The following is a 26,036-nucleotide window of genomic DNA, read 5'->3' as shown; positions in this document are numbered from 1 at the left end:
TAGATGACGTAGTTTTATTTATAACGACTAAAAAGGAAGTATGTAAACTAACAGACATGTAAATGCGAGCCCTCTTTTTAGGACAACTAGAGTCCATGATTGCCAATGCCAACTTCTGTTTCTCAGTTTCCATTTTATTGACAGTATACCACTCATTTATTGTTACCGACACCATCGGGGAAGCTACATATTAGGATTCATCCGCCAGGCATTTGACTTGTTGTAGTTGCTAAGACACTAGAAATGCCCGGCAAACCCATAGGCAAGTCGAACGGAGAGCATATGGTACCTCGATCTGTGACTCCTGGTCAGCATGAAATGAATCGGCACAATCGTACGGCGGGTATCGGCGAGATAAGTCGAAACAGCACTCTTTACGACAAAACGATCGTTACTCTGGTAAGGGCAGCCGATAACTCAGAAACATCTAGCGGTTCCTCCACGGTGACAAGCTCAGGCTCGTCCACCGAAGGGACAATTTCCTATTGGATGATAATCGTATTCGCTTTACTAGGCGCTGGTATTGCGATCGGTTTGTTCTACTATATAAGGTACGTAAGAGGTTGGAACGAACAGAACAAAATCGCGAAAAAGAGATGGAAAGGCGCAGCGGACAAGCTCAGTATGATGTCAAGCGCAAGAAGCATTCTCGGTTCTAGAACCGAAGACAGCAGGAGCATTATTGCGTACGATCCACAGCCTGGGTTTGCCGAGAACTTTAATGTGGAACCAAAGAGACCTGAAGCCTCAGCTCCGGCAAGTCTATACTCAGTCAATTTCCGATCGGAAAGATATTTTCCCATCGGACGCAGAGCAGATGACGGAGACTTACAGGTCCTACATGGAAATACTCCCTACCATTTCACACCTAGTGAGGCTGAGTATTTTGGCAATGGAAACTCTGTACGCGGTCACCTAAATTATGCCCAGTCCATTGGCTCTGGGTATTATAATGAGATCGATCTCGATCGTAGGCCAGGACAGCTGCGCTGATCTCACAGAGGGTCTGGATAGAAACTTAGATATCACCCAATGTGTATCTTCGGTTTACCTATAATGTATTTGGAGCAGTTTTTGGATATAATGAGGACCAATGTAACGTAATAATTCTAGTATGCAGTTTGTAATTTCCAAGTTGCTATCTCAAATTTCACTCTTCCACCGGCGGAAACCAGCCATACTGCCTGAGACTTACTATACGTGCTCGACGTAGATCATTTTCCGTGACTTCAATGCCCTCGTCTCTAAGCTTTTCAGCCTGTATAGTCATACCTTCGCCTGGTCTAAATGAAATGTGACCCTGCGAAGAAATAACTCTCCACCAAGGCACGTTCAGAGAGTTAAATTCGTCGCGCAGGGCTAGTTCACCATCATCGTATATATTTGCTGTACCGTCTACATCTTGTGGACTGCTCCGTAGGTACTTGAGTGCATACCCAACCTGGCGAGAATTCGAAGGCATGAATATTAACTTCGCGATGTGCCCTGATCGTCAGTTTTTCTTTTGTCTTACACATCTCCTACCATAGGTTGTGACCTTTCCAGGTGGAATACCTTGAACTGCTTCATAAACAGCTACATAGAACGCTTGCGCTTCGCTATTTAAAGGCATATTGTCTTTCTTGACGTTAGAACGGGGTCCTATACGTAAGAATTTATATTTACCCCGCTTCGCGATCTAGCAGTAACAGTTCCGGATCGCTGGAAGGCTCACCTAGAGAACAAGTACCGCTATACTGTCTAGCAGGTAAGAAGCCTCGTCACAATAGCCACCAGCTTGCGTTTCAGCTTATATCTCACTGAGGTTCCGACGAAATCTGAGGTCCGCTGGAATTATTGCGACTGGTACTTCCGCTTTTAGACACGTAATACTTATACTAACCGTTTAAGGGAATTTATAACTATTTAAAAGGGCTTTAGTGAACACACTAAGGCTGATTTAGACGCTAGCTAATATATAATAGGAAATATTTCCTATTTCTATAAAGCTAGCGTATTTTGTTTGCCTTTGTATATGCATCTTGAAGAATCTCGATGCGAATAACACCGCAGCGAAGCGGCGGGGAACAGACTCGGTGATTCAAACTCATTCGAGTACCTCTTTTAAGAGATCCATATTGTTATGCGAATCGTAGCGTCTCGACTCAAGGCATATTCTTGGAGTACTTCTGCAATTTTCAAGAAAGTTTAAGATATCAAGACAGACGGAGTGAGTAACTGTGGAGCGTGGGATTATCGGCGGTCAGCGATCGTTTTTCAGACCACCAGACTAGATAGCCAAACACAAAACTTCACCACCACTCCAGTATACGTTGGCTTTCATTACTTTGATTTATGCAAAACTAAGAGTTCAGTTTTCCGGCATTTAATGATCTCTGTATTTCAGCAATCCGTTTTTTGAGGTGTCTCTTTTCGAAAGGGCCATCGAGTTCTTGGTAAGTTTTAAGACGGTTGGTAAACCACCTGGTTTGTTGTTTGTTAGTACCTCAAGGCACAGTCTGGCATATCCTTTTCTGGGCCAAAGCTGTATTGATAGGATATACAGTAGAGATTGCGCCTATCGGACACAAGCTGATCATCAATAGAATGGAAAGATATGTCGAAAGATCAGGCTGAGACTTCAGATAATGACTTGTTTCCTGATGCACGCTCGCTAAACACCTCCATTTCATCATCAGCTGCGTCTTCACCACCGGAATCCACTATATCAGGTCTTCCGGAAGTTCTGCAGCGGCAGCTGAACGAACGACGCCAACAAATTAATCGCGAAATCGAGAGTTTTCGTCAATACAAATTACGCGAATTTGATATTTTTCAAAATGAAGTCTTAAAGGCTTTCGCTCGATCCAAGCAGCAATCTGAGGCTACTCCTCCTCCACGGCGTCCGAAACCAGGTCTACAATTACCCTCCATACCTAGCAATCTCAAGGGGAGTAGCAACTCGCGTGGAGCAAATGAAGTCCGGCTGGCCAAGATAGCGGGTGTGCCATTTGAAAAGAAAAAGAAACACGTAATGTTCATGTTAGACGAGCAGATTCCGCCGGTCAGTCCAGGGGCTGAGTTGATACTTGACCGGTCCAATCCTGGAAATCGGGAGGAGGACGGATTAGATTACTTTAGCATGGCAGGATCAGCGGACTACTCAGAAGAAACGGACAGCGGTTTGATAGCAACTGGTCATGGAATTTCAGCTGAAGAAGAGCTGTTGAGCGAAGATGAGGACTTGGGTCGATTTTCGACACGCATGCACCAACTGAACACTAGCAGTGATGATGAAGGGTTTGAAGAAGATGAGAGGCGGCCAGAAACTACTACCACTGACACAATCGGCAAGTCTAGCAGCATTTTTCAATTAGGAGGGGACGATGGCGACGACTTTGATGACGATAACAACAGTTCTTATGAGCCTACAGCTGAAACACGGTCTAATCTGGATCAGAGCCAAGTTCACAGTCACCTGTCATCATCTGCCCCTTCATCTTACTTCGATTTTTCGAGGCGCATGCGGGCACCCTCCGGGGTGAACACTAGTGCACGCAGCAGCAAGACTAATCCTTACAGATCCGATGAGTATGATGTGTTTGAGTTTGACGAAGCCATGAACCCACCACAGAGATATGGAACGAATGATTCGAACTTCTCGTCCCCGGTAGACTCTAAAAATTCATCACCTTCATCGCCTTCACGCTTTCATCGAGAATATCAATCTCACAATTATGGTTACATGAACCCCCGGACTTACACCATTCAAGATGACGACTTGCTGCTCTTGAATGGAAATGCAGACTACGAACAAAGCTCCGTAGCTTCTATCTCTTCGACCGAACAGCACAGCATTTCCGGTCAGGGGGGAATCGGTATACCGTCCTCGGCGAACTCTTCGCATGCGTCCTCTATAGAAAATGACGGCTCAACAGAACAGATCTCAAATTATGCCTCGAGCTTACCAATCGAGATTGGCTTCCATGCGAGCCGATATTCGGGGCACAGCGCTAACCACGATCAAAGTGGAGAGGAAATGGGAGTGAGGGGTGGAGTGCTGGAGGATGAACAAGAAGTCGATCAACTGAAGTCTTTGAAAAATCCACAAGGAATGAGCTTCTCCAAACGATTTCAATGGGAAACAATATTCAAACAAAACAAAAAGTAATATAAAACTAGCTAGGGTTGGGAGCATTTGCATGATTTGTATTTACATGCCACTTAGCGTGTCGGTCGTTAAGGGGACGTTTTTGTCTATACATTTTTCATTCTGGAGAGCATAGCTGCACGCATGTAATCCGAAATTTATTTTGCCTATCTTTTACTATTTTTTGGGATCGCTTGTTTGCTGTAAATAGGTGTTCTTCAATTCGTCCCTATATCAGTATTTTCTTGTCTTTTTGTCTACCATTACGATGTAACTATCTCTTCAAATTGATCTACTCGATTTAATATACGCAGTCTTTGTAGATGCGTTGGGAGCGAGACATTTTGTGGTTCTGGTAGCCCGATAAATATGTACAGCTGTTTGTGCAGTTGGGGCATAAAAAAGAACCACTGGTCTCTCACGAAGTTTTTTCTGCTACACTGACATTTTAAAAACTTCCAGCAAGTATTTCTTCAATTGCAGAAACGAGCCCATTATGTTCGGACCTTTTAGGGCATCAGAAGTGCGTCTTGGCGGTTTACTCTGGTAAGTCATCCTTTATGGAGCCCGATTTTATGGTTTACGAAGGCTCTCCTTTTGATAAGAATTGACAGGTAATAGGAAAATTCCGTGGAGAATGTCCGCTCCGCAAAAATATAGACACAGGCAACGCCTCCGTAGCGTTGACGATGTTATTTCCACTGTTGATCGAGGCCTGTCAGAAATGGGCATGGCTTGCAAGGCTCTGGACCGTCTAAAGGCTGAAGTACCAACAGAGAGCGAAATGCTTCCAAGAGACAAGTACTTTGCATTCAACGCCCGGTCTGGTCTCCGTAAATACAGAAAGGGATTGCATAGTAAGTGTATCCACTGGCTTATTCGTGCTAACCACAGAATTTCCGAAGTGGACTAGAACGACTCTCAGAACATCCCCGAAGGGCTTCTGAATGGTCTGCCCAGCTTCTGTATATACCTTGTAACATAATAAAGATCATATCGTCCAGAGAATACGGTCTACATGAGGCCATTTATAGCACTCTCAGCAACTGGCTGATGGAAACGCTTCAAGATCAAAATTTGATAAAGGTTGTTCCTTTTGGCATGCAATGTTTCTATTGTGTAACAGTAGGACAAACTGACACAGGCTTAATCGACTTTGGAAAATGTAGGTCGTGAAGTTTCGGTGAAGTCCTCGGACGCTGTAGAACTACCGCTATGAGATAGAGGGCTCACAAAGTCCGACTGACCACTATCAACCCGCTCGGTTGGGATCTGTGATTTGGGCTCAGACATATTCCCCACGGTCTTAGAAGGGGTGTCTGAAAGAGTGCGACCTTCGCCCGGGAAATTAAAGGTAGGATCATGTGATTGATACTCCGATGATCTGTCACCCCCAGCATGCTCCGCGCGATCTGACAACGAGCCTGGCGAGTTACTTATCGGTTTGGAAAGATCTCTATCCGTGTCGTCATTAGACGAGAAGACATTGCGACTATTACTGAGCATCCTCTCCAATTTAGGACCTCCGAGTACACCTTCTGTGCGTCGCCGATAGAACAAGATGTATGCTGCTTGCGTGACAACCTCATCGTGGTTCACCTTGCGGACAGAAGAATCTCGCTATCAGTACCACGGCTGTATGCTAACTTACCGTCATAGTAATACCAGGTTTTATCGACAAAATTCTTCACATATGCTGTATAATGACCGCCACCAAGTCCTCCATAGTGATTGTCAACCGCAAAGAGGTCGTAGATCAAACGGTCTGACTGACTTGCCTGCGAAGGATTGCTCACCCTATTCGACATGTCCAATTCAAACGGGAATTCTACTAGCACATCCAGCTTGTCTCTCCTGGAAGCACTTGAAAATCTCTTAAGATGCACAGTGAACACATCTGGGATACTCCATAATTCGAAAGTCTTCACTGCCTGACGATGTTCCTTGCAGCGAGGGCAATACCACAGATCGTCTGTGCCAAGCACCTCAGGTTTCGCGAAGAGATCTAAACAGTCTTCGAGGGTGATGTTTTTAGACTCCTGCTCTGACCTTCGAAGTCTCTTTTGTGTAAGCTCAGGTGACATTTTCACCTCAGCGATCTCCCACGCGCTGCGACCTTTCATAGTATCATCATCAGATGTGGCGCCGAAACAAGCATCGTGTGTTTCGATGGTCCAATCGCAGACGAGAGTTTCCCCAGTAGTGACATACATGTCAGGCTCAGTTGTCAATTCCTCTGAGTTCCATTGCGAGCCGTTTGAGTTTCTAGTTTGCTTCGCCTGACGAGTCTGAGTTCTTTGCTCACGATCAACGGAAGTGAACAAATTTGACACACCAGGGAAATTGTCATCGTCATTCTCGTCTGGATCTTGATAGTCGTCATCGTCATCGTCATCGTCATCGTCATCGTCATCATCGTCTACTTCGTCTTCTACCGCGTCATCATCGTCTTGATCAAAGTCGCCTTCTTCTTCCTCGCCATTGGACGGAACGTTCTCTCCATCATCGCTGACGTCTTTCATATCTGCGTCAGGAGAGTTCGAGGGGTAGCCAGTGAGCGCATCGTTGCAGTCATCTTCGTTTCCTAGACTGTTTCGCATCTCCGTGTTATCAAAGGAGTTAATAGTAGAATACTCTCGAGCCGTACTCTCAATGCTGCTCTGGGGCTGGTCCACGCCCCCTTGAAGATGCTGATTTACCAATTGAAGATCACTAAGCTCAATTTCGGGAGCTGGGCTACGAGGAGAAGCCACTTTAGAAGATCGGTTTTTTTTATCCAGCCGCGCCTGCTTAGCAGCTCCACGTCTTCGGAGAATCGATTGGGCCTTAGCATGTCGTTCCGTAACCAGTGGAAGATTATACAGGTTGCTAGTCCATTCACACGGAATTCCAGTCGATCTCCTAGAGGAGGCGCTGACTTTCAGAGAGAACAAACTTGGTCGGAAAGCGTTCTCAGATTTCATCATACTGGCATCCCCATCGTCATCTTTCATTTCCCCCCAGCTTTGAAGCATCTTGTTCGTCGACATTCCCTTGTATTTGTCCACGATCGTGGTATAGATGTCATCATATGACTTTGCTTGCTCAATCGTGAGTTCAATAAGAAAAGGGTAGCCGAACAAATCACTGGAATAGCGACTCGATCCCTCTTTTGAGATGCGGTTGAGCACAGGCACTATTAGTTTGTGCTCTTGGAGTGACGAAGCAATTTCGCTAGTCTCATACAGTATGCCTTCCTCCAAGGAATCCAATTTATCTGCGATTTGCTCCTGGTCCTCGTGAATCGAGAAGAATTTCGACTGATAGATTGAGGCTGATATGATCTTCTTAGGATCGGCACCCACAATATCTGCAACATATCTTTTGTAGTGTTCGACTGAAGCCTGACCGTCGATCTCGACACACACACGAAGTGGCCGCCCAATTACGGGAACAAATGTGACCACTTTTGTCCATGTATTTTCAATCGGCAGAGGAACGGTTAAATCCATATAAGGATCGAAAGTTATACTCAGTTTGTTACAGTCCGGACAGAGCAATGTCGATTTGTACAAGCCAGCAAAAAGATCTTGGATAACAGAGTCATTACGCATACGGTGAAGCTCCCAGCATTTGTTGGCTAGTTCGACTATGGCCTGTGGATCGTTGACTTGATCGTCTGGGAGCTCCGGATTTTCTGTGTATGGCTTCTTAAGAATTCTGTTGAGATCTTCGTGTAAACCGTCCAGAAGAAACGCCAGGAACTCCTGTGAGTCGTGCTGAGAGTAGCCTGAGAACATAGGCCCATATCTACCGATAACACCTTTGAACTCCCGTAAAACCATAGAGTTAAATCCAGACCTCCCGTAAAGATGGTGGAGTAGATTTCCGTATGCGTTGGCAACTTTTCCATCCATCCCTAGAGGATTATCAAGGTTGAGTTCGTCTTTGAATGCGTCGGTGACAAAATATTTTGTTAACTCTTCTACGTGAGTTAAACATTGTAGGGCCGAATTCATATAGCATGTGTTGCCCAGGTTCACAAGGCCTTGTGTGCCCAGAGGCTTCGCCTCTTCGAGGTTGTTGCGTCGTTTCGAGTAATTGCTAACAGATGCAGTGGTTTGCTGCCGTCTTCCCGCAGCAGAATATATTGTTCTGCGTTCCGATATCCACTCTTGAGATATCCCAGTGCGTTCCTCCACAGCGAGGTAGCAGCTCTGATGAAGGCCGAGCACCTCAAGGGTCTCCTCGTCCGACTCTGGTTCGACAAGCTCTTTGTCGTCATCCTCTTTGAACGCAGAGAGAGTAAATGGAGTCAACTCAGTCTCGAGTTTCCAGACTCGCAAGGCGGTGTCCGGCTTGATATCCAGGCTCTCCCGACTTGTGATTAATAGATCATTGAAGGTGTTTTCACGCGAAAGTGTGAATGCAGTCCGTTTAGCACCCTCAGAATTCGGAGAGAGGAGCTTGGACGAAATGTGGTAGACGCGGAAGGTTGGAGGAAAGAGCTCGACTTGAATGTGAGACGTTCCAGGTGCACAGATGGTTTGGCGACATAGAGCTATGGAATCTTCCTCTAAGCCGTACCAACTGTAAAGCCTATCCCAAGCTTGCTCAGTAACGAGCTCGAAATCGTTCTCGTCGCTACCGGGAAGAAGCTCTCCTCTCGCATTAACGATGGCGGAGTTGTCTATCGGGCCTGTTTGACCGTTCAAAGTCTTGAATGAATCCCACCATGTCCGTGAGATCAAAAACCATGACTGCCCAGTAGCAAGTGGTAAGGAGCATAGTGTTTGGATGATCTGGTGTTGTTGCTCCTTTGACGTTGGTGGCTCCTTCGAAAAGTCATCATGCGGAAAAATAGGTTCGGGCGATAGTGAACCCACGTCGTCCATGTAACTGCTTTCGCGATTGAACGAGTCCGATCGATCAATCTTGTGGTCCGAATCGTCCTGCACACACAAGCCAGGAGCCTTGTCATGGCTCATAACAGCTGCGCCTGCATCAGATATCTCTTCTCCGCTAGCGTCCATCGGATCCGAAAAAAATAGAGGATCGTCGAGGACTCTTGCGCGTAAGGTTCCGTCAGCCTCGGCGCTTTCGGAGAGTGGTCGTTTGTTATTCATAGAGCCACTGCTCGCGATGTTGGTGACGAGAGAGCCTGTACTTGATTGGATAGAACCGTTGTCGGACACGTAGACTGGTGTATTAGGTCGCGATGTTGAAGGTGATACTGCCACGCCCGACGAAGAAAAAGGCATAACCTAGTATGTCAGTACTGCTGGGCGACTTGTAGATCACGGTGTCATGACACCGCGACAGTCCTTGTCTAAGCAACGTTTGGAAAGCTCCGAAAACATGAGAGCAGAGCCTGCTTGTAGGCGTCAGGATCATCAATAGTCTACCCCTGGTAGCCTCGGTCTGTAGTCTGCCGCTCGTCTGTAACAAGCGAAAGACTGACTAAGATTTGTTTGATAGCGCCTTGCAATGTCCGAAGCAGTAGTTGATGCGTTGTCGCCATTTTTGAGAAAATAAAAGCATTTCTTACCAGGATCGCGATCAGAGCACTCTGTTCAGCAGGTGCTGCGTTGGTCTGAAGCAACGAGCCAGATCGTGTGTTTGCTGAAAATATTTTGAGCGGGCCTCGGAAATCATCTAGTTTTGCTTTATCCTCGCATAAATTGTAATTAGAGCAATTACGAACTTGTACTTTCATCATTTGTCATTTTCATTCGCAGAACATCACCCAGCATATTATTCTTCTATCTTCAGGTGTCGGCTGGCTTCTCACATATTGGAGATGTTTATTCAATCGTTCAGATTCGCACAGTTCAATAGGACTAAACATCGAATAAGATAGCGTATACCGATACTACGGGCTGCAACACATATTGCCATATAAACGCGGGTGAGTTTTGTTGCGCAGGACACTCTAGAGCCAAACTCGTAGTTTTACTACATTTACATGTGCGCACACTGAGCGTGCTGAGCCTGACACGGTGTTCAATCGTTGGTCGATATATTGGTGTGCGCTACAAACATCACAATATCAATCTTGAAATATCAATAATTAACTTGGTACTAAATCGTGTCGCCCGCGACAGCTTTAACAAAAGGTCTCCTGTTCATCGTTAGCTTTGGAACAAAGTCGTCACTTACGAGACAGCAGCACGTTGCCAGAGCTGCGCAAAGTCCGAGGCAACAGCCACCGCCGCCGCCACCCGAGGCTCCACCAGGTCCCTTGAACGACGTTAGGTTATGATCCTCCATGTTCTTCAAGTCTATCACATACCTGTTGATACCCCGGACGCCCATAATAAGGAGCTCCTTGCTGCTGATAGTAATTTCCACCTTGAGGACCTCCGGGGTTTCCGTAACCCTGATTATAGCCCTGGTTGTAACCCTGGTTATATCCAGGGCCGCCCTGACCCCATGCTTGCTGGGGCTGCTGAGGGCCTCCCTGTATGGTCAGCTGACAGTTTGCAGGACCGAGCTATTGCACGAGAAGTGAGTGCCACCATCACTTACAAAGTTAGGAGGGCGGCCGCCAAAGCCGCGATTGCCCTGGCCAGCGCCTTCCTTGTAGTAGTCTTGAGCTGACATTATCGTATAATAGTCGTGAATCAATAGGATATGCTACAATTATATAGAAACACATCACGGATTCGTCTCTCGCGGGCGGCGGAGCAGTTTCACGGAAACAAGCTTTAGGTTCAAATTTGGACAAAGAAGGCGAATTTGGAGAGTTGGTGACGAGTCTTTCGCCCGCAATGGGGCAAACAACCGATGATCTGGCTACAAAGACGACGAACACCTGCTCGCGCAGTAATAACTGTACGCGACTAATTTGACAGGCGATGCAGAAGGCAAGCAGGCATCCCATCCGGAAAGCGATGCCATATCTAAAAATACACCAGATGATTCACGAGGCTTCTGAGCGTCGTAAGCTCGTATGCGCCGCTGGCGACCAAGTATGCTGAGCTGCGCCCCGGCACAGCCGCACACGGTCTGTTCAGTACCCACATATCGCCAGGTGTACACCGGCTGACAGACGTCATAGACGTCATCGGGCGAAGTAGAGGTCAACGACTCTGGGAAGGTAGCATAAATGTCACCGAATGGTCATGGGGTGACAATCATCACGTGATGATTCGCACTGAGCGTTACCACGCTTGTTTGCTTTCTTGAGCTGTAATGCTGCGTCTTCCTGGTGAATACAACGAAAGTTTGTCAAACAAAATTAATTTCGATTGCCATACAGAGTAAACATTCGATGACGGGCGAACCGAGATCCTAGATGCCGAAACGCACTTGCGGGCGACTGAACGAGAAGCAGAGTAGTTCTCCGTACTTATTAGCCATCCTAATGACCAAGAGGATCGGACATTTTGCGGACACTAGTGACTAGTGCATGATCGCCCATAACAAGAGCCTCCCACGCGGACAGACACTCGATGCCAGTAGCTGGCTTAAACAGGGCAACTCCAGTCATCTCCGGTTGGAAGGCCGACAGATGGACATATCAATAGCATGGGCAATATAAAGCTCCATTGAGTACTACGGAGTGGCTCTAAGGACGTTTTATTGCCGTGGATTTAGCAGGCGATTTGCATGTCTGTTTTGCTTGAGATATTGATATCGATGAACTTATGGATACTTAAAGCTGTTCTATATAGCTGCAGGAATATTTAGATGACACTAAGGAAGTTGCAAGTATATATGGACCAGTAGAGAAGCCAATAATATAGGACGGGGCTTAACAAATGCAGGTTACGGGTTTAGCTTTGGTATTGCCGCGCGTGGCTCTCAAAACTCAGGGCGCTACGATTGTGACTTATGATAGCAGCCAGGTTATCCTTTAGCTATCATCGATGCATACATGTAAGGCGTGAACAATATTAGACTTGGGGGTAGCATTTCAATAAGGTTTAATTTGGTTCTTCACTTTTAGAATTTTTGTTCGCATCATAGAGTAGTATAGATCTCTCGGCGTTGTGATAGCTCGGGTGCTAGTAGTACACCCAGCACATGCAAAACGAGGGTCTAATGGTAAACAAGCGCGTATGTTTATTTTTTTTTCCGAAATAGGAGAATTGTAGGCATGAATGAATGAGGCAAAAACTGCCTAACATTTTGGAGAAGCCATTACTAGCCGGGACGAACCGAGGCTACCCAGCAATGGTACTCAGCTAGCCGTTGAGTGTGCTATCTCACAGCTTAGAGCCTCAATCAGCATAAGATATGTGACTGCTTAGCTGCTTCTTCACTGAGAAGACAACTCTAAGCTGTTAAAAGATGGCTGCCACGTATAAACATTGTGAATAAGATATCGTACAAATGTGCGTGACGCTGAGCGTGAGAATATAATTTACAGAACAGTGTTAAGACGCTATAATACAAGTATATCGATCACCAGCGACCATCATAACATTATATTACATCCTTGGTCGCGTAATACTTGAATGTACTCACGATCTCTTGGAGCTTAAAAGGTTAGCAATGCGGTAACTTCAACTTACTTATTTCATTTAAAATATTGCGCATGACGCTCGAGTCGTTAAATCGCCTGGTAGCTCCTATAATCCCACTGCTAGCGCTGCTAGACAGGCTATGTGGTGCTTGACTACTCTGTGCACTCTGGTTACTGCCGTTATTCGCGTCGGCAATGCTATATGTACTACGAGCACTGAAGACACTCTGAAGACTGTGACTGCTTTGACCGCTGTGGCTTGAGTGACCGCTCGTGTGGTTGCTTTGAACACTCCCGGAGATTGAATCATCGTTTTCGATGTCAAGATCGTCTTCCAATAAGCTGCTGGTATCTCCAACTGATCTGTCGTAGTCGTCTTCGGTCAAAACCTCGATGGTGGTTTCTGCTATAAGCCTAAACAGTTCTTCCCCAGAGTTTCCGGGAATAGTCGCTTCAAATTGTATTCCATTGTAAATTGCCACCACGAACTTGTATAATCCCGGCCTGTTGATAAGCACATCGTTGAAGATGGCGATGTACCGAGGCCGAAGATCAGCTGGATCTAGTAATAACTCGGCAGAAGTAGTATTAACGCCCGACACTAAGGCTGCCGAACCACCTACTGAAGCCGGGGAAGGGGAGACCGATGTCGGAGAGACGTCGATTAAAGACAGATGAGCCACAAACATTCCGAGGTTGCCGTCGCTGTTGTTACTATTAGAGGAGCTGTCGGAGGACTCATGCGCAGAGCCATGAGAGGACCCGCTACTGCTGCTGTATTCCACCCCCAAATTTACGCCAATAGAGCCGCCGGTTGGTGATATCGAGGTAGGTGACGTGGGTGAACTGTTGGAGGGTAGCGAACGTGTTACTTCGACTCCGTTTATAAATCTTGATATGCGAACAACAATTCCCGGGATAACAGCCCTACCGACAAACGATGTTCGCGGAGGAGCTATTACAAAAGACGCGCGAAATCGCAAAATGTCTTCGCTGAGCGTGGCTGCGAACTGCTCGTCCGTCGTGAGGTTAGAATCAGCATGCGACTGGGCTGGGGACGCACGAACACCAGAAGCAGAATGCAGACTTGACGCGGACCCCGAAGACGACCGATTTCGGGCATGGGCTGATGGTGAAATACTTGGATCAGAGGCCCATGAATTGAGAGACTGGCGGTGCTCATGGCGTCCAAGTTCGCGTTCAGCCTCCGCCTCCATAACTTCAGAGTCAGGAATCTCCATCGTTCATGTGAGATAGCATGAACCCCCAAACGCTCCGACAGCCTCTCAATGTAAGGATAATGTTGAGCGATAAACACGCGTTGGAAATTTGGCGAATGAACGCGCGCACGGGCGTCTCTTGTGTTCGCGAGCAGACGAACTGGGCCGCCGACGTGCAACTTGAACGCGAAGTCTGGCGGTCAGTTGCTATTTATGGGCCAGCGAGCGCAAGACCGCTGGCCTGGATGTTTCCAAAGTAAAGCCAGCTTTACGGTGCCTTGATCGCTCGCTGCAGACTTAAGTAAAACTATGTTCATTTGTGTTCGTCCTTAATCGCGTGACAGGGCAGCAGTGACAAAATGAGCGTGCAACTAAATTTTATGTCACACTGCCACGGGCCACTTTGGGCCGATGGACCCGCCATGGAGAACGCATAATAGTCCTCAATCTGTAGGGTTATCGAAGAGTTTTCGATCAGGCGAGCTACAGCAATGAGACTCAGCAGCTTTACCAAGCTGGACAGCGATGCGATCAGGCACCAGTAAACTTGAAGAATGCGAACCAGCTTACCTTAGTGATCTGTGAGGGCCTGCGGCAACATTCTCGGACAAATCAAGCTTTGCCCGAGTTCGCAGGAAAATAAACGCCAACACCGGTCAGTTATATTCTGGGGTCGGGATCCGTCCGCACGGCCGCCTTCCGCGAACTTCGCGGAGAGGGGAACAAGAATCCGGACCGACAGGCACCTGAAGTGAGGGCTGGCGATGTGTAGATGTGTTAATAGCTCTGAAAAGTATATTGAGCAGCGCTGCTCTAGCAATGGCTGCAACAGTCGCGGTACTTCACGTGATAAAGATGTGGCCTTAGCTTCTTGTATGTCACTACCTGGACCTTTAAAGCACAAAAGGCTACAGGCCGGAATACACCTACTTTTAAATATTCGGCAGGACCGCAGCAAACTCTTTTGACACATAATTCAATGCATTGATGGGCTAGTATTACCGGGCAGCTAGCGGCCGTCGTTGAGGATTACTGACTCCGGCTGAATAGATGAGCATTCATAGTTTAATGTTGTACGCTGCACCTGTAACTTCCACATCCGTTATCCACACATACTTGCTCGCCTGCAATATTTATTGCAATACTGTAGAGTTCTTGCTTGCCGCGGCTTCCAGAGGCTTAACGTGAGTGGTCTCTGAGCGTACCGAGTTTTCGAATGCGAATTGAGACTGCGCCGTCCTAGACCAGGACGCACGCTTTTAGGTTTCGCGCGTGCACCGATTTAACTTAGACTGCCGCGAAGTTGAATTTCGGTTCTTGGGATTAATTACGGAAAGTAAAAATTTAATAGAGAGGTAGTGTGATTATTTACAGATCTAGTCTATAACGGGGGATGCTGATTTAAGCTTGAGGATCACCATGTTTGGGCTAGCATAGCCCTCGTCTACTCTAAAGGGCCTTGAAAACGCCGATAGCTACTGGTCATCTACGGTGTCATAACACTAATGATAGTAGACTGTGCTTGCAGACCTCGGACGCACGCAACCGGATTAGTATAGGTGGCGTGCTCGGTCAGCAAGATTGAGCCGTATACGATCCTTACAGCCTGTAAATGAAACGATGGGCGGAAAGCTATTAGTGAATTAGTCCATAAATGGAAGAATAGGTTAGGGCATGCTTACGGCAGCCAAGGGCACGGTACAGTCACCTCTGAAGCCTAATAAATTAAAGCTGTGATGACCAGGGATGAAAATTGCTGCCGGCGGATGGAAAGGCTGCACACATTTTGGCTACCACCGGTGGCCGCGGAACATCCACCGGGAAGAGGTGAAGCTGCTTGTCTGGGTCAAGCCTTGACTGCGTCAAGTCTATTGGAACTGTGGACAGAGAGGGCGGGAGTTGTACATCCGGGGACGGTAGGCTGTTTGCGCTCTGCTCGAGAAGAGTACAGTTGCACAGGTTGCTAGACAAGGGGGTCTGGCTTCCGAGCGGGGCCGCGGGATAGGCGTCGACCAGATACTATGACCAGAAGAGCGGTATCATTGACGGTACCCCCTTCCCTGTAGGCGATCATTGAACCTACGCTCACAAAGAATTTTATTGAGCTTCGGTGGTTTACAATAATTTTGCGGGTTTCGCCGCAGTCTGAGACAGCCAATATGCGCTCCGACTTTGGTGGCCGCCTTTGGAGCAGATGTTGTCACAGTATATGCTGTGAGCGCCGTGGTCTGCGCGCAGCATCATGCAGCATACGACGATAAGATGCAACGGTTCGGCGCCACAGTTGTGAACCAAGTCCGGCGAGCCATCGGTGCGAGAGGGCTCGGTACGTCGGACGAGCGGCAGGAGCTGCCGACGCTTCGCCAATAATTTATTGCTCGGACATCTATCGACACACGCGGCTTCTAACGTAAGCCCTCTGATATTGTTATTCCTACCCTGCTCGTAAAGCGCACTGAATTCTATAAACTGCCAGACTAGAGTAGAAGTCGAGAAGCATACAATTTTTACAGCTGTTGGGCACGAAGTGGCTGTGGCTGCAGCTGCATACACTTCCTCAATGAAGATGTCTGTTGTGCTAACGTACAGCGCCATGCTGAAAAATGCAGCGCCCCTACGAAGATTAAATTTGTCTGAGGTACTTTGCCGCTAACCAAACGCGAGGATTCGCACCAGCGTGCACAATGCTTGGTGGCAGCTCAGACCGTCTAGGCGCGCAAACACCGAGGTGGGCTGGGACAAGTCTAGGCGTGCTTTTGTGCCGAGACAGCCGGTGGAGTGTGGTGCTGCCAATGCACTAATAAAGCTGGCTGGCTGAGCACCTCGCGAAGCTCTGGCGATTATTGCGGACCTCATTCCCAGCGAATCTGCAACGTCTATCATCTATTGCGTGGACATCCATCAACATGCACTGCTTGGTCGGAGCTGCCGTAATCAGAGTCTAGTTCCACAGCCTAGTTCCAGAGATACGCCAAGCTAGCTGAAGATACCACTTGTATTTCGACCATCGTCGTAACGCGCACTGCCATGACATTAACCGGGCGGAGTTTTCTACCGTCCCACTTAGTGGACTGGTTAGCAGTCTCAGAGTATGAACCGATCTGCGCTGCGGCCGTGCTTCAAGCGAGCTGGTTGACGTCCAAGACCATCGACTAAGCTAGCCATCGCCTTGACGGGTGGACACCTAGGTGAGAATCCAATAGTGTTCCTGTTGCGATTAGTCTTAAAGTAGTAGCCCGTCAGCACTACCGTATGCGCACTAGTGGTAAACTAGCGTTGGGCAGCTCCTCAGTGCGCGCTTTTGTACAGGACGGACCGCTCCGGCGGCCTTGCTGGTGTAGATGTCTAGAGTGTCCGTACAGTAACGCAGTAGTAATGCGAGCCGTTCTTAACGCTGAAGAGTAGCGGGGCTCTTGCTATCATTATACATTATTTCATTTGCTCTCTGCTTCAAATCTCTATTGATGCGGCAGCGAAGCCATCTTTTACGTCTAGGGTCTTCTAGTCTATTTAACAATGCAGGTGGCATGTGAGATGATCATGCTGTGTCGCAGTGACCGGACCCAGGCTGACAGATACTTTCTTATTGATTGTCTGGCTTATAAAAAAGTAGAGATGAATTGATATAGCCATACGCCGTTAGTTCCAATGAAAGTTGGTTTCATGTCCACTCCGTACACCTGGTCACTGGGTCGCCCCAACGCTTCTTCGGCCGCGCCAAACCGAATGTTTACATTGTGGCCAACCGCAAGCGCCAAACAAAATCGGGACTTACGCTGATCGCCACTACCAGTAGGCACTAACCACGCGGTGAAAGTGCGTACAGTTTCTTGCAGTCGACATTCAATGATAAATGCGAACTGCGTCTAAGCATGGCATTCAATGGAGTGCTACAGTGTTATGTAGAAGGCCGTATTTACCGGTGGACCCTGTACGTACGGGCGCTGTGACCGCACGCCGCCCTAACGTCTGGGTATACAGGGTGTACCTTTCGGTTCGAAACTGACTTTATGTGCGCGCTACGACTACAAACGGAAAAGTTACTGTGAAATTACTTACGCCTCTTCAAATACTACGCGTGGACAAGGACGAACATAATGAACATTCGCTGTACCCACTTCCTGTCGACCACGGAAATACCAGCTATGCCGTAAGAATGACAGTATCAACCCAGTGAAAGTATGAAAAGAAGACAATTTGCCTTGGAAGAGGTTAGCACAGCAAGCCAATCCTCGACGAACGCGGATATGTCTTCCTTTACTCGGAGTGACGTCAAATCGTACGCTTAGACATATTCCTTCGACTATAGAAACGAGTGGAGGACTCGCCAGATCTCTGCTTCCACCATGAACGCGAAGAATGCCAAATATAACGACCACAAAGCACAACTCAAGTCGTACTCTGTCTATCCATTTCGGATACGTAGCGCAGAGTGGCTATAGCAGATTGACACCGTGTCTACCACTCTAGTAGTGAAGAGAGCCTACTGTTCACGCTTACACTCAAAGTCAGCTGCTGATCAGTATATGCGGATCGCTTCGATCAAAATAATTTCCTTGCGCTTAACTGGCAGCAAGCTCGCCATGAATATATAGAGCCGAGGCCACGAAGTTGCCTATTCTAGTTTCATAAGGAGTATGCCAACATGATACACCCAGATGTTGTAATGTCTGATATACACTAATTAACTGCGTTAGCAGCCAACATGAACAAAAACTGAGCATGGTACTTTCTGATCAATCAATTTTGCTGATATTCGCAAGCCGCTAAATTGCTGCGAGAATGACAGCTTGATAGTATAGCATGCCGCCCACACCAACGTGGCGTTTCTGGCTTCTTGGCAACTTTGGAAGCTATACTAGGAGTGCGCATTATAGCGCCTTGAATTAAGGGCCAGGACGTTCGACACATATTGGAATTACATGCCATTCCCAAAAAAAAGTTCAATAAATTGAGCTACATTGTGACCGTAACGGCGAAAATACTGCGTGGTTTAATAGATACTGTACTATGAACACAAATTCGGCCATTAAGGTCTGGTCACCGTTAGCGGCAACGGCCCATTTGCAGCGGGCGGCCGTCGACCGCCGCGATCACGACCTTGTAGTAGTGGCAATAGTCTGCGTGTATTTGACGGTCTTTACTCTAGCCAGTGTCCGACGAACTACCGTTGATCAAGGTAAAATACTTGGTAATCACTTGACTTTGATCTTTTCGCTTTCTAGCTTCGCCTCTTCCCAAATCTCGAGGTTCTTCCGGGCCCATTCGATGTGACACTTAGCATACGCGACCTGAATATTAGCAATCTCCAAATGGAACTGTTCGTTTACCATCATCTTGCGCAGATCGCGCTCACGTGTTTGTTCATAACGTTCTAAGTCTGCCTTGATAGATTCGGAAGCTTGCTTGAGATCCAATTCGGTGACCTCCAAGGAACTCTTAAGCTTAGAGGGTCAGCAAAGATTTTCGTTCGACTTACTATCTGAACCTGTTCTCTGGTCTTGCCGATATTGTTTCGCCGAGTACTTTCCGGATCAACATCGATCATACCGTGGATCGCGTGGTTGAGCTTGCTGATACCAGGAAATTTGAAGCCTTTTGATCGGCGGGGGCGGGCGAGCGGGAGCGACGATTCAATAGAATTGCCCACATATGGGTCGTCCGCGCGACCGAAAGATCCCAGCTCATCGCCATTAGCTGGAATTTCACCGACCCGGCTTGAGTATCCACTGGTGTTGCTAGCGCTGGTATTGTTCGTGCTCTCTGAATGTTCGCTGGGCACACTGCCAGAATTGTCTGCATCGACCTGATTCAACGACTCGTGAGTTATCTCGCGAGCGTCTGCTGCGACACCATCGGCCGCCATGTCGCCCAAGCCGCCTTGCTGTGCATGCCGAATTGTGTAGCTGTCACGATTTTCAAGATAGTCGTTGATGCGTTGTGACTCTAGTTCCGTCTTCTCAAGCTGCTCCAGCAGGTTACTTTTCACCGCTAGAGAGTTTAAAGTCATTTCGTGCTGTAGGGCTTTCTGGTGCCGGTACTTCAAAACAGATCTCACGACACCGGCAAATTGTGCCGACTCAGCGAGTGGCTCGCTAAAGGTTGATGACAGAGACGAGACAAGCTCTTCGGTGGCGATATAGGTTCCGTCAATAGCCTGTCCAGTACGCTCGATAGCAGTCGCCAGAGAGTTACTCTCGTTCAGGCTCCATGCATTGTATTGAGCACCGAGATCGGCGAAATCCACCGCCATATCTGTCAAACGTTTCAGCATTCTCTTATTCACTTTCTCGAGACCGTTCGACATAACAGCTTCGTACTCCTTGGCATTAGTTTCAGCAACCTGAAATTCTAATGCGTTATCGTATTTTAGGCGGGCAGATGAAGAAGGAATCGGCAGATAAGCATGGCCCGGGCTGTCTGCGGCGGGGTCTAAGGGCGGCGCGCGCAAAATGAACCTCGGAAGAAGAGAGATAGGAGGAGAGATGAGAACCTCGCTCTACTTTGTCAGCAACCCACACTCAGTCTGCACATACCCAGCTGACATTGGGATCGAGGAATTTTTGGAAAGTACCGTCAAGTCTGATCTGATGCATTGATCGGCATCGGTTGAGAAATATAGCCAGCATGCGCCTGCGATGCTCGATGATCGTGAGGTCTTCTTTAGCTTTTGTCGGAGCAGCGGCGTAATCGGCTAGTGTCGTTAGACATATCACGATGTAAGAAAACACATACACATGGAATGCTTCTCGGGGATCGGGGGGATTATGAGAGTAGGAAACAGACGGACAAGAGCATTTCGGAGGCTTTCGAAGTCCGAGTAGCGTCGACGAACAGAGAGATCCTACAATCGTTAATACTGCAGTAGCTCTGTAGACTTACACCAGTGCGAACAGTGTACGCAATGAATCCGCCGCCACTGCCCTCTCTGCTCTTTCCAGCGTCCACTATGAGGATTTCGAGATCGGGATTCTCCGTCAGCATCTGCTGAATCTTAGACTGAAATGATAGTATGCCCGGACGAGGCTCGGCTCCGTCATGAGAGGATGTGTCGTAGCTGCCCTGAAAACTGGGATAGCCGTTGCTTCCGTCGGCCGAGTCATCGCCATTTGTCGCGATAGCAGACTGCAGTCCGGTAGATGCAACTAGATCGGCTGACGCTTCTTCGGCGCCGGCAAAGGGATTGTTGTCCTCAAAAGTGGCTGCCATGGTGTATGCTATCTTTCGTCAACCCACGGCGCTCTCCCTCTCGAGGATGGCCTGCGGAGCTTGTTGATATGATGTACTCGCTGTCAAGCTTGGGTTGTGTCGTCGACTCGAGGTCGGTACGCTCAACAACAACCCTGTACGGAGTCTATGGTTTTCGAATCCGTCGTGTGTGCACACAGCAGTTGTTTGCGCGTTCGTGATCCTCGTCCGTGGTACGCGGTTTCAAGATAATAGGAACAGCGAGCTTAGTGTGCAACAGCCAACTAAGCCTGTTGCTAGCTTGTTTCGTCGTGTGGAATCCAACCTAGGTAGTCAGCAATCCACTTTTCGCTCCGGGAGTCCAGTTGAGCAAGCACCGGCTCCACCAGGATGTTGTGGCCACTTACACAGGCGTAAACCGTCAGTGAGGCGCGCGTGGCTGCTAAGTGTAACGAAGGTGTGTACAATATTGGACGGCGTCGGCTCTGCGCCAAATCCAGTGACGACAGTGAGTGTGTGCTTACCCGGCTACAGCCCCCCAACCCTGCGCCGCACTGTCATGTACCATAGTCACGTGCAAACAACGAGCCGCACGAGGTGCGGCTAGATTTTCATTGTCACGTGATTAGATCAGCCTGCACGAGCCGCACGCTGCGAGGCTCAGTTCAGCTAATGACTTTGGTCCGGGGTTGTGCGCCACTATTTCCTTTACCCCGCCCGCCGTAAATAAAATTAAGATGCCGGAGCTCGAAGCCGGCATCCGCGGTGTCACGTGTGACGGGCAGGGGTCCAGATCAAGTAGCGGGGTGAGCGGGGCCAGTGGGATGGATGGTGCCTGGCTGCGTGCCGCAGTAAAAAGTGACCCTTCGTTCGAACGCACTGATCCGGCGCGCATCCCGTAAAATGGTGATAGATAGCCACCTGGCGATTGCGCTTGCGATCCGGTCGACGCAATCCCGCACTTTTTTTTGCCAGTCATGGCACCGCGGCTGTACTTGACAGCGCACCCGCACCCGGTCAGCTGGAGAGCGCTTGCGAGTGCGCCGAAGGTCGGTGATCGTAGCTTGTGGGCGTCACATGTGTTCCCTTGCGCTTGCCAGCCGCCCGCTTGCTCTTTCTGGAGCGCTTAGGCTGCTGCGGAGTTGCTACGTGTGGAAAGACAGCGGGCAGCCTTCGGCCCGCTCGCCGCTCGCAACCGGTATAAGCGCAAGCGCTGTCGTTAGTCGAAGAAACCGTGTGGCTTGTGGTGACCCAACTTCCTTATTGAGTCTAAATGGGTCACCCAAGGGTGACCCTCCCACCTTAACTCGATGTCAAGCCACACTATTCCGGCGTATGTACGTCAGTTCCCCGGCATTTATCCAGCGCCTCACAAGACACATAACTCCCGGACATTTATATGCCAGATCTACGTTTTCTATAAAATTATCCTGTTTGTCCACCGGCCCACATCCATTTACACATCTCCAAAGGTTTCAGCCGTTGTCGCGGACATTTATAAAGGGTATGCTCTCTGTTTAGGGTCGCGGGCGGTGTTGTGACCCAAGTTTTCTGAGATCACGCTGACCAACAGATGACGGTTAACGAGAAAGTCTCGGAGGAATTCGTTCCTTACTTCGAGAGCCTTATCGGAGTCTATGATGAGCACATGCTTGAGGTCCAGCTGGAGCGCTGGCGTGCTCTGTCCTCCAAGTTCCGTGAGACCTACAACATGCCTGCAGACTTCGTAGCTCGGTCTCCAGGTCGAGTAAACGTCATCGGCGAGCATATCGATTACTCTTGGTTTGGGGTGCTCCCCATGGCCATCACGCAGGACGTGTTGGTGGCAGTCTCTGTTGCTGGGTCATCCGAAGATGGCGAGAATCAACTGGTACTGAGCAACACCAACCCCCGGTTCCCGACCCGCACGTTCAACGTCAACGAGCTGGAGTCGTACGCTATCGATTCGACCCATCTCGAGTGGAGTAATTACTTTCTCAGTGGCTTCAAGGGCGCTCTGAAGCTGCTCAATGCGCAGTCTTCGGAGCCGATCAAGTTCCCGAACATGAAGTGCCTGATTGACGGTCGCATTCCCACCGGTGGCGGTCTGAGTTCATCATCAGCATTTGTGTGTGCTGCTCTGTTGTCTGTCCTGTCGGCTGTCCGCTGTTACAGAGAAGGCACGGACAGCCTGGCGACGTACTCGGTATCGCGAAGCGAGCTCGTGGGCTCAGCCGTCGTTTCCGAGCGCTTTGTCGGTGTCAACTCTGGCGGCATGGACCAGTCTGCCTCGGTGTTTGGACTGCGCGACCACGCACTTTACGTTCAGTTTGTGCCCGAGCTTGACGTGACCCCGCTTGAGTTCGCCAAGACGTCCCCGCCGCTGGCCTTTGTGATTGCCAACAGTTTGGTGGTGGCCGACAAACACGTCACAGGCCCCATTCATTACAACCTGCGCGTGGTCGAGACAACGCTGGCTGCCGAGGTACTGGCCAAAATGCTCAAGACCGGGCCGCTGGTCTCCCGTGACGGTTTTGGTGGTACTCTCAAGGGCTTTTTCGACGGCTATTGCAAGCTCCACCAGCTGCCCGTCGGCACCATCGAAGAGCAGCATGCTGCGTTTGCATTGGCCATCAAGGATGTCCAGAGTACCCTCACTCAGACCGCGGGCTACACCATGGCCGAGATCGCGGACATCCTCGAGATGAGCGAGACAGAACTGCGCAAGAAGTACACCAGCAAGTTTCCCAGTAAGTGTCCGCTTAGCGATGGAAGCTAATGTTTAGTCCGCGCCGACAAGCTGCAGCTCCTGGCACGCACCCTGCACGTTCTGGAGGAAGCTTTCCGCGTGCTCAAGTTCCGATCGGTCATGACCATTCGCGGCGCCGAGTATCTTTCGGCTGAGGACAGCGGGCACTACCTCAAACAGATCGGCGAGCTTCTGAACCAATCGATGACGTCTTGCCGCTATCAGTACGACTGCTCGTGCCCGGAGCTCAACGAGCTAACGTCGCTCGCCTTGGAGGCTGGTGCTATCGGTTCCCGTTTGACTGGCGCCGGCTGGGGTGGCTCGACTGTTAACTTGATCCAGCTGGACAAGGCCGAGAGTTTCATCGAGACGCTTACGACAAAGTACTACAACAAGAGATTCCCGGAGTTGACGAAGGAGCAGCTGGCCGACGCCATCTGTGTGAGCCGCCCGGCCAACGGCTCGGCGATTGTGAAGCTTGCATCTTTTTAAGCAGATTTTGTGTATGATAGCGAATTAATGACCATTTACCCACATTCCAGAGTGCTTGGAAGTGCACGTATAGACTGCGCTGAGCTGTGAATTTGACAAGAGGCAGCCGACGAGACAAGTAGTTAGAGCGAGTCACTTGGCATTAGTGTAGATTTTGATAGGTGGTGGGCAGCAGGAGTGCCGCAACAAAGTAGGTGGGGGGCAGTGCGGCGCATATGGCTCGATAGATTGTTTGATAGAATGTTTGATAGAATGTTTGATCAGTCTCCTAAATATTTCTTACATGGCAGATTATATATAAATACAGGCGCGATCTATTCACTCAGGCTTCTGGTATCCATACGGATACTTGGTGGTCCAGTTCCACAGGTCACGACAGGCATCGTCGATGCTCAGCTGGGTCTTCCAGTGAAGCTCGTCGGCGGCACGCTGGGGAGCGGCCGTCAGGTCCAGGACGTCACCCGCGCGGCGGCCGACGACCTCAAAAGGTAGGTCTCTGCCGACGGCAGCCGAGAACTTGGCGATGACCTCAAGCACGGTCGTGCCGTGACCGGAGCCGAGGTTCCACTCGCGGCAGATGCCCTCGGACACGCTCTCAATCTTGGCGAGCGCAGCCAGGTGGCCCTTGGCGAGGTCGACGACGTGGATGTAATCGCGCAGGGGCGTGCCGTCGCGGGAGGCGTAGTCGTTGCCAAACACCTGGAGCTTCTCGCGTCTGCCGGTGGCAACCTGGGCCAGGAAAGGTAGCAGGTTGTTGGGCACGCCCAGAGGGTCTTCGCCCATGAGGCCCGAGGGGTGGGCGCCGATGGGGTTGAAGTAGCGCAGAATGGCGGCGCGGAAAGTCTTCTCGTTGGCGGCGTAATAGTCGCGCAGGATCTCCTCGATAGTGCTCTTGGTGTGGCCGTACGCGTTCGTCGGCCCAAGCGGGCAGTTCTCGGGGATGGGAATCATATTCTCGAAGCGGGTGGCGTCGCCGTAGACGGTGGCCGACGACGAGAACACGATTGAGTGGCAGCCGTGGGCCTCCATGGCATTGAGGAGCGAGATTGTGCCGGTGACGTTGTTGTCGAAGTACACGAGCGGGATCTTGGTGGACTCACCAACGGCCTATCGTTAGCACCGACAAAGTGGGCGGCGCACCTTAAGACTGGCAAAGTGGAGGACCGACGTAATCTTGTAGTCCGTGAACAGCTTGCTCATGGCGGCGGCGTCGCGCAGGTCGGCCTTGACGAAGGGGACGCGGACCTTGGTAATTGTTTCGATCCGGTTGAGGGCCTCCTCCGAGGAGTTGACGAGGTTGTCGACAACGACGACGTTGCGGCCGGCCTGGACGAGCTCGACGACCTGGGATCAGCGTGATCAATTGAATTACTTACGGTGTGCGAGCCGATGTAGCCGGCGCCGCCGGTGACGAGAACGTACTCGGATTCAGTCATCTGGCCCGTTAGTAACGGTCTCAGCCGTACGGCTCCACCGAGCCTACCGCGAACTCGCGCGGAGCAGCTTCACGCACCTTTGCCGCGGATTCTGGGGCCGGGGGCACTTTCTTGTAGGATTCTGGTCGTCTGGCTTCGAGCAGCTCTGCAGCACACGTCCGACGGGCGCGTTGGATTCGTTTATATAGAGAATGCGACACTTGAGGATATCTGTTGCAAGCAGTACTAAATTAAGCTTCCTTGTGCTCTTGGGTCTTGGGTCCGGACTGAGTCCGCCTCTCTAAGCGCGGATGTCGGAGCGGTGACCCGCACCGCCACACCCGCACTTGTATTATCCCTAGGTCAGCTCTACCCAGATCGTTTTGTTTTACCCTCGCTTGCGCTTGCGCTAGCG

General features: G+C 49.5%; 9 protein-coding genes across 9 annotated transcripts; 4 read left to right on the top strand and 5 right to left on the bottom strand.

The window, feature by feature from the left end:
- The first annotated feature begins 84 nt into the window (after positions 1-84).
- On the top strand, positions 85-1,127 carry V1510DRAFT_410333 (uncharacterized protein). The gene has a single exon (XM_066932703.1). It carries the CDS (start codon positions 244-246, stop codon positions 991-993), a length of 750 nt encoding a protein of 249 aa, XP_066791554.1. The 5' UTR covers positions 85-243; the 3' UTR covers positions 994-1,127.
- A 23-nt stretch (positions 1,128-1,150) lies between these two features.
- On the bottom strand, positions 1,151-1,612 carry V1510DRAFT_359435 (YALI0D05687p KAB8284608.1 6-O-methylguanine DNA methyltransferase; the record flags this gene model as incomplete). The annotated part of the gene is made up of 2 exons (XM_066930969.1): positions 1,151-1,485; positions 1,525-1,612. The coding sequence occupies 2 exons, from the start codon at positions 1,610-1,612 to the stop codon at positions 1,151-1,153; spliced, it is 423 nt and encodes a 140-aa protein (XP_066791553.1).
- A 984-nt stretch (positions 1,613-2,596) lies between these two features.
- V1510DRAFT_405765 (uncharacterized protein) lies at positions 2,597-4,150 on the top strand (the record flags this gene model as incomplete). The annotated part of the gene is made up of 1 exon (XM_066932352.1): positions 2,597-4,150. One exon carries the CDS (start codon positions 2,597-2,599, stop codon positions 4,148-4,150), a length of 1,554 nt encoding a protein of 517 aa, XP_066791552.1.
- Positions 4,151-4,567: 417 nt separating this feature from the next.
- Positions 4,568-5,137, top strand: V1510DRAFT_410325 (mitochondrial 54S ribosomal protein mL60). The gene is made up of 3 exons (XM_066932702.1): positions 4,568-4,675; positions 4,751-4,986; positions 5,024-5,137. The coding sequence occupies exons 1-3, from the start codon at positions 4,626-4,628 to the stop codon at positions 5,074-5,076; spliced, it is 339 nt and encodes a 112-aa protein (XP_066791551.1). The 5' UTR covers positions 4,568-4,625; the 3' UTR covers positions 5,077-5,137.
- On the bottom strand, positions 4,843-9,259 carry V1510DRAFT_410322 (uncharacterized protein). Its single transcript, XM_066932701.1, has 2 exons — positions 5,781-9,259; positions 4,843-5,745 (listed from the first exon to the last, which is right to left on the bottom strand). The coding sequence occupies exons 1-2, from the start codon at positions 9,232-9,234 to the stop codon at positions 5,276-5,278; spliced, it is 3,924 nt and encodes a 1,307-aa protein (XP_066791550.1). The 5' UTR covers positions 9,235-9,259; the 3' UTR covers positions 4,843-5,275.
- Positions 9,260-12,256: 2,997 nt separating this feature from the next.
- Positions 12,257-13,819, bottom strand: V1510DRAFT_405762 (uncharacterized protein; the record flags this gene model as incomplete). The annotated part of the gene is made up of 2 exons (XM_066932351.1): positions 12,257-12,276; positions 12,628-13,819. 2 exons carry the CDS (start codon positions 13,817-13,819, stop codon positions 12,257-12,259), a joined length of 1,212 nt encoding a protein of 403 aa, XP_066791549.1.
- A 4,907-nt stretch (positions 13,820-18,726) lies between these two features.
- V1510DRAFT_410300 (uncharacterized protein) lies at positions 18,727-21,492 on the bottom strand. The gene is made up of 7 exons (XM_066932700.1): positions 21,394-21,492; positions 20,681-21,311; positions 20,534-20,642; positions 20,335-20,492; positions 19,278-20,297; positions 19,129-19,242; positions 18,727-19,089 (listed from the first exon to the last, which is right to left on the bottom strand). Exons 2-7 carry the CDS (start codon positions 21,005-21,007, stop codon positions 18,994-18,996), a joined length of 1,824 nt encoding a protein of 607 aa, XP_066791548.1. The 5' UTR covers positions 21,008-21,311; positions 21,394-21,492; the 3' UTR covers positions 18,727-18,993.
- An 878-nt stretch (positions 21,493-22,370) lies between these two features.
- V1510DRAFT_410294 (ribosomal protein S5 domain 2-type protein) lies at positions 22,371-24,251 on the top strand. The gene is made up of 3 exons (XM_066932699.1): positions 22,371-22,490; positions 22,560-23,715; positions 23,752-24,251. The coding sequence occupies exons 2-3, from the start codon at positions 22,560-22,562 to the stop codon at positions 24,204-24,206; spliced, it is 1,611 nt and encodes a 536-aa protein (XP_066791547.1). The 5' UTR covers positions 22,371-22,490; the 3' UTR covers positions 24,207-24,251.
- Positions 24,252-24,470: 219 nt separating this feature from the next.
- On the bottom strand, positions 24,471-25,848 carry V1510DRAFT_410291 (uncharacterized protein). Its single transcript, XM_066932698.1, has 4 exons — positions 25,720-25,848; positions 25,583-25,642; positions 25,347-25,550; positions 24,471-25,313 (listed from the first exon to the last, which is right to left on the bottom strand). The coding sequence occupies exons 2-4, from the start codon at positions 25,640-25,642 to the stop codon at positions 24,525-24,527; spliced, it is 1,053 nt and encodes a 350-aa protein (XP_066791546.1). The 5' UTR covers positions 25,720-25,848; the 3' UTR covers positions 24,471-24,524.
- Between the last annotated feature and the right edge of the window lie 188 nt (positions 25,849-26,036).

Source organism: Dipodascopsis tothii, assembly GCF_038497935.1.
Source record: "Dipodascopsis tothii strain CBS 759.85 unplaced genomic scaffold V1510scaffold_2, whole genome shotgun sequence".
NCBI classification, from domain to species: Eukaryota; Fungi; Ascomycota; class Lipomycetes; order Lipomycetales; family Lipomycetaceae; genus Neoaidaea; species Neoaidaea tothii.
Note: the sequence above shows the minus strand (reverse complement) of the source record. Positions and strands in the feature narration are given on the sequence as shown.

Excerpts from the sequence above, each read along its gene's own strand:
- V1510DRAFT_410294 (XM_066932699.1), top strand. The coding sequence starts at position 22,560 with ATGACGGTTAACGAGAAAGTCTCGGAGGAATTCGTTCCTTACTTCGAG. Across the intron at positions 23,716-23,751 it reads GTACACCAGCAAGTTTCCCA|TCCGCGCCGACAAGCTGCAG; the intron begins GTAAGTGTCCGC and ends GCTAATGTTTAG.
- V1510DRAFT_410325 (XM_066932702.1), top strand. The coding sequence starts at position 4,626 with ATGTTCGGACCTTTTAGGGCATCAGAAGTGCGTCTTGGCGGTTTACTC. Across the intron at positions 4,676-4,750 it reads CGTCTTGGCGGTTTACTCTG|GAAAATTCCGTGGAGAATGT; the intron begins GTAAGTCATCCT and ends GACAGGTAATAG. Across the intron at positions 4,987-5,023 it reads ATACAGAAAGGGATTGCATA|AATTTCCGAAGTGGACTAGA; the intron begins GTAAGTGTATCC and ends TGCTAACCACAG.
- V1510DRAFT_410333 (XM_066932703.1), top strand. The coding sequence starts at position 244 with ATGCCCGGCAAACCCATAGGCAAGTCGAACGGAGAGCATATGGTACCT.
- V1510DRAFT_410300 (XM_066932700.1), bottom strand. The coding sequence starts at position 21,007 with ATGGCAGCCACTTTTGAGGACAACAATCCCTTTGCCGGCGCCGAAGAA. Across the intron at positions 19,243-19,277 it reads CCAGAGAACAGGTTCAGATA|CTTAAGAGTTCCTTGGAGGT; the intron begins GTAAGTCGAACG and ends TGACCCTCTAAG. Across the intron at positions 19,090-19,128 it reads GCGATCTGCGCAAGATGATG|GTCGCGTATGCTAAGTGTCA; the intron begins GTAAACGAACAG and ends GCTAATATTCAG.
- V1510DRAFT_410322 (XM_066932701.1), bottom strand. The coding sequence starts at position 9,234 with ATGAATAACAAACGACCACTCTCCGAAAGCGCCGAGGCTGACGGAACC. Across the intron at positions 5,746-5,780 it reads AACCTGGTATTACTATGACG|ATTCTTCTGTCCGCAAGGTG; the intron begins GTAAGTTAGCAT and ends ACTGATAGCGAG.
- V1510DRAFT_410291 (XM_066932698.1), bottom strand. The coding sequence starts at position 25,642 with ATGACTGAATCCGAGTACGTTCTCGTCACCGGCGGCGCCGGCTACATC. Across the intron at positions 25,551-25,582 it reads GCTACATCGGCTCGCACACC|GTCGTCGAGCTCGTCCAGGC; the intron begins GTAAGTAATTCA and ends CGCTGATCCCAG. Across the intron at positions 25,314-25,346 it reads TCCACTTTGCCAGTCTTAAG|GCCGTTGGTGAGTCCACCAA; the intron begins GTGCGCCGCCCA and ends TGCTAACGATAG.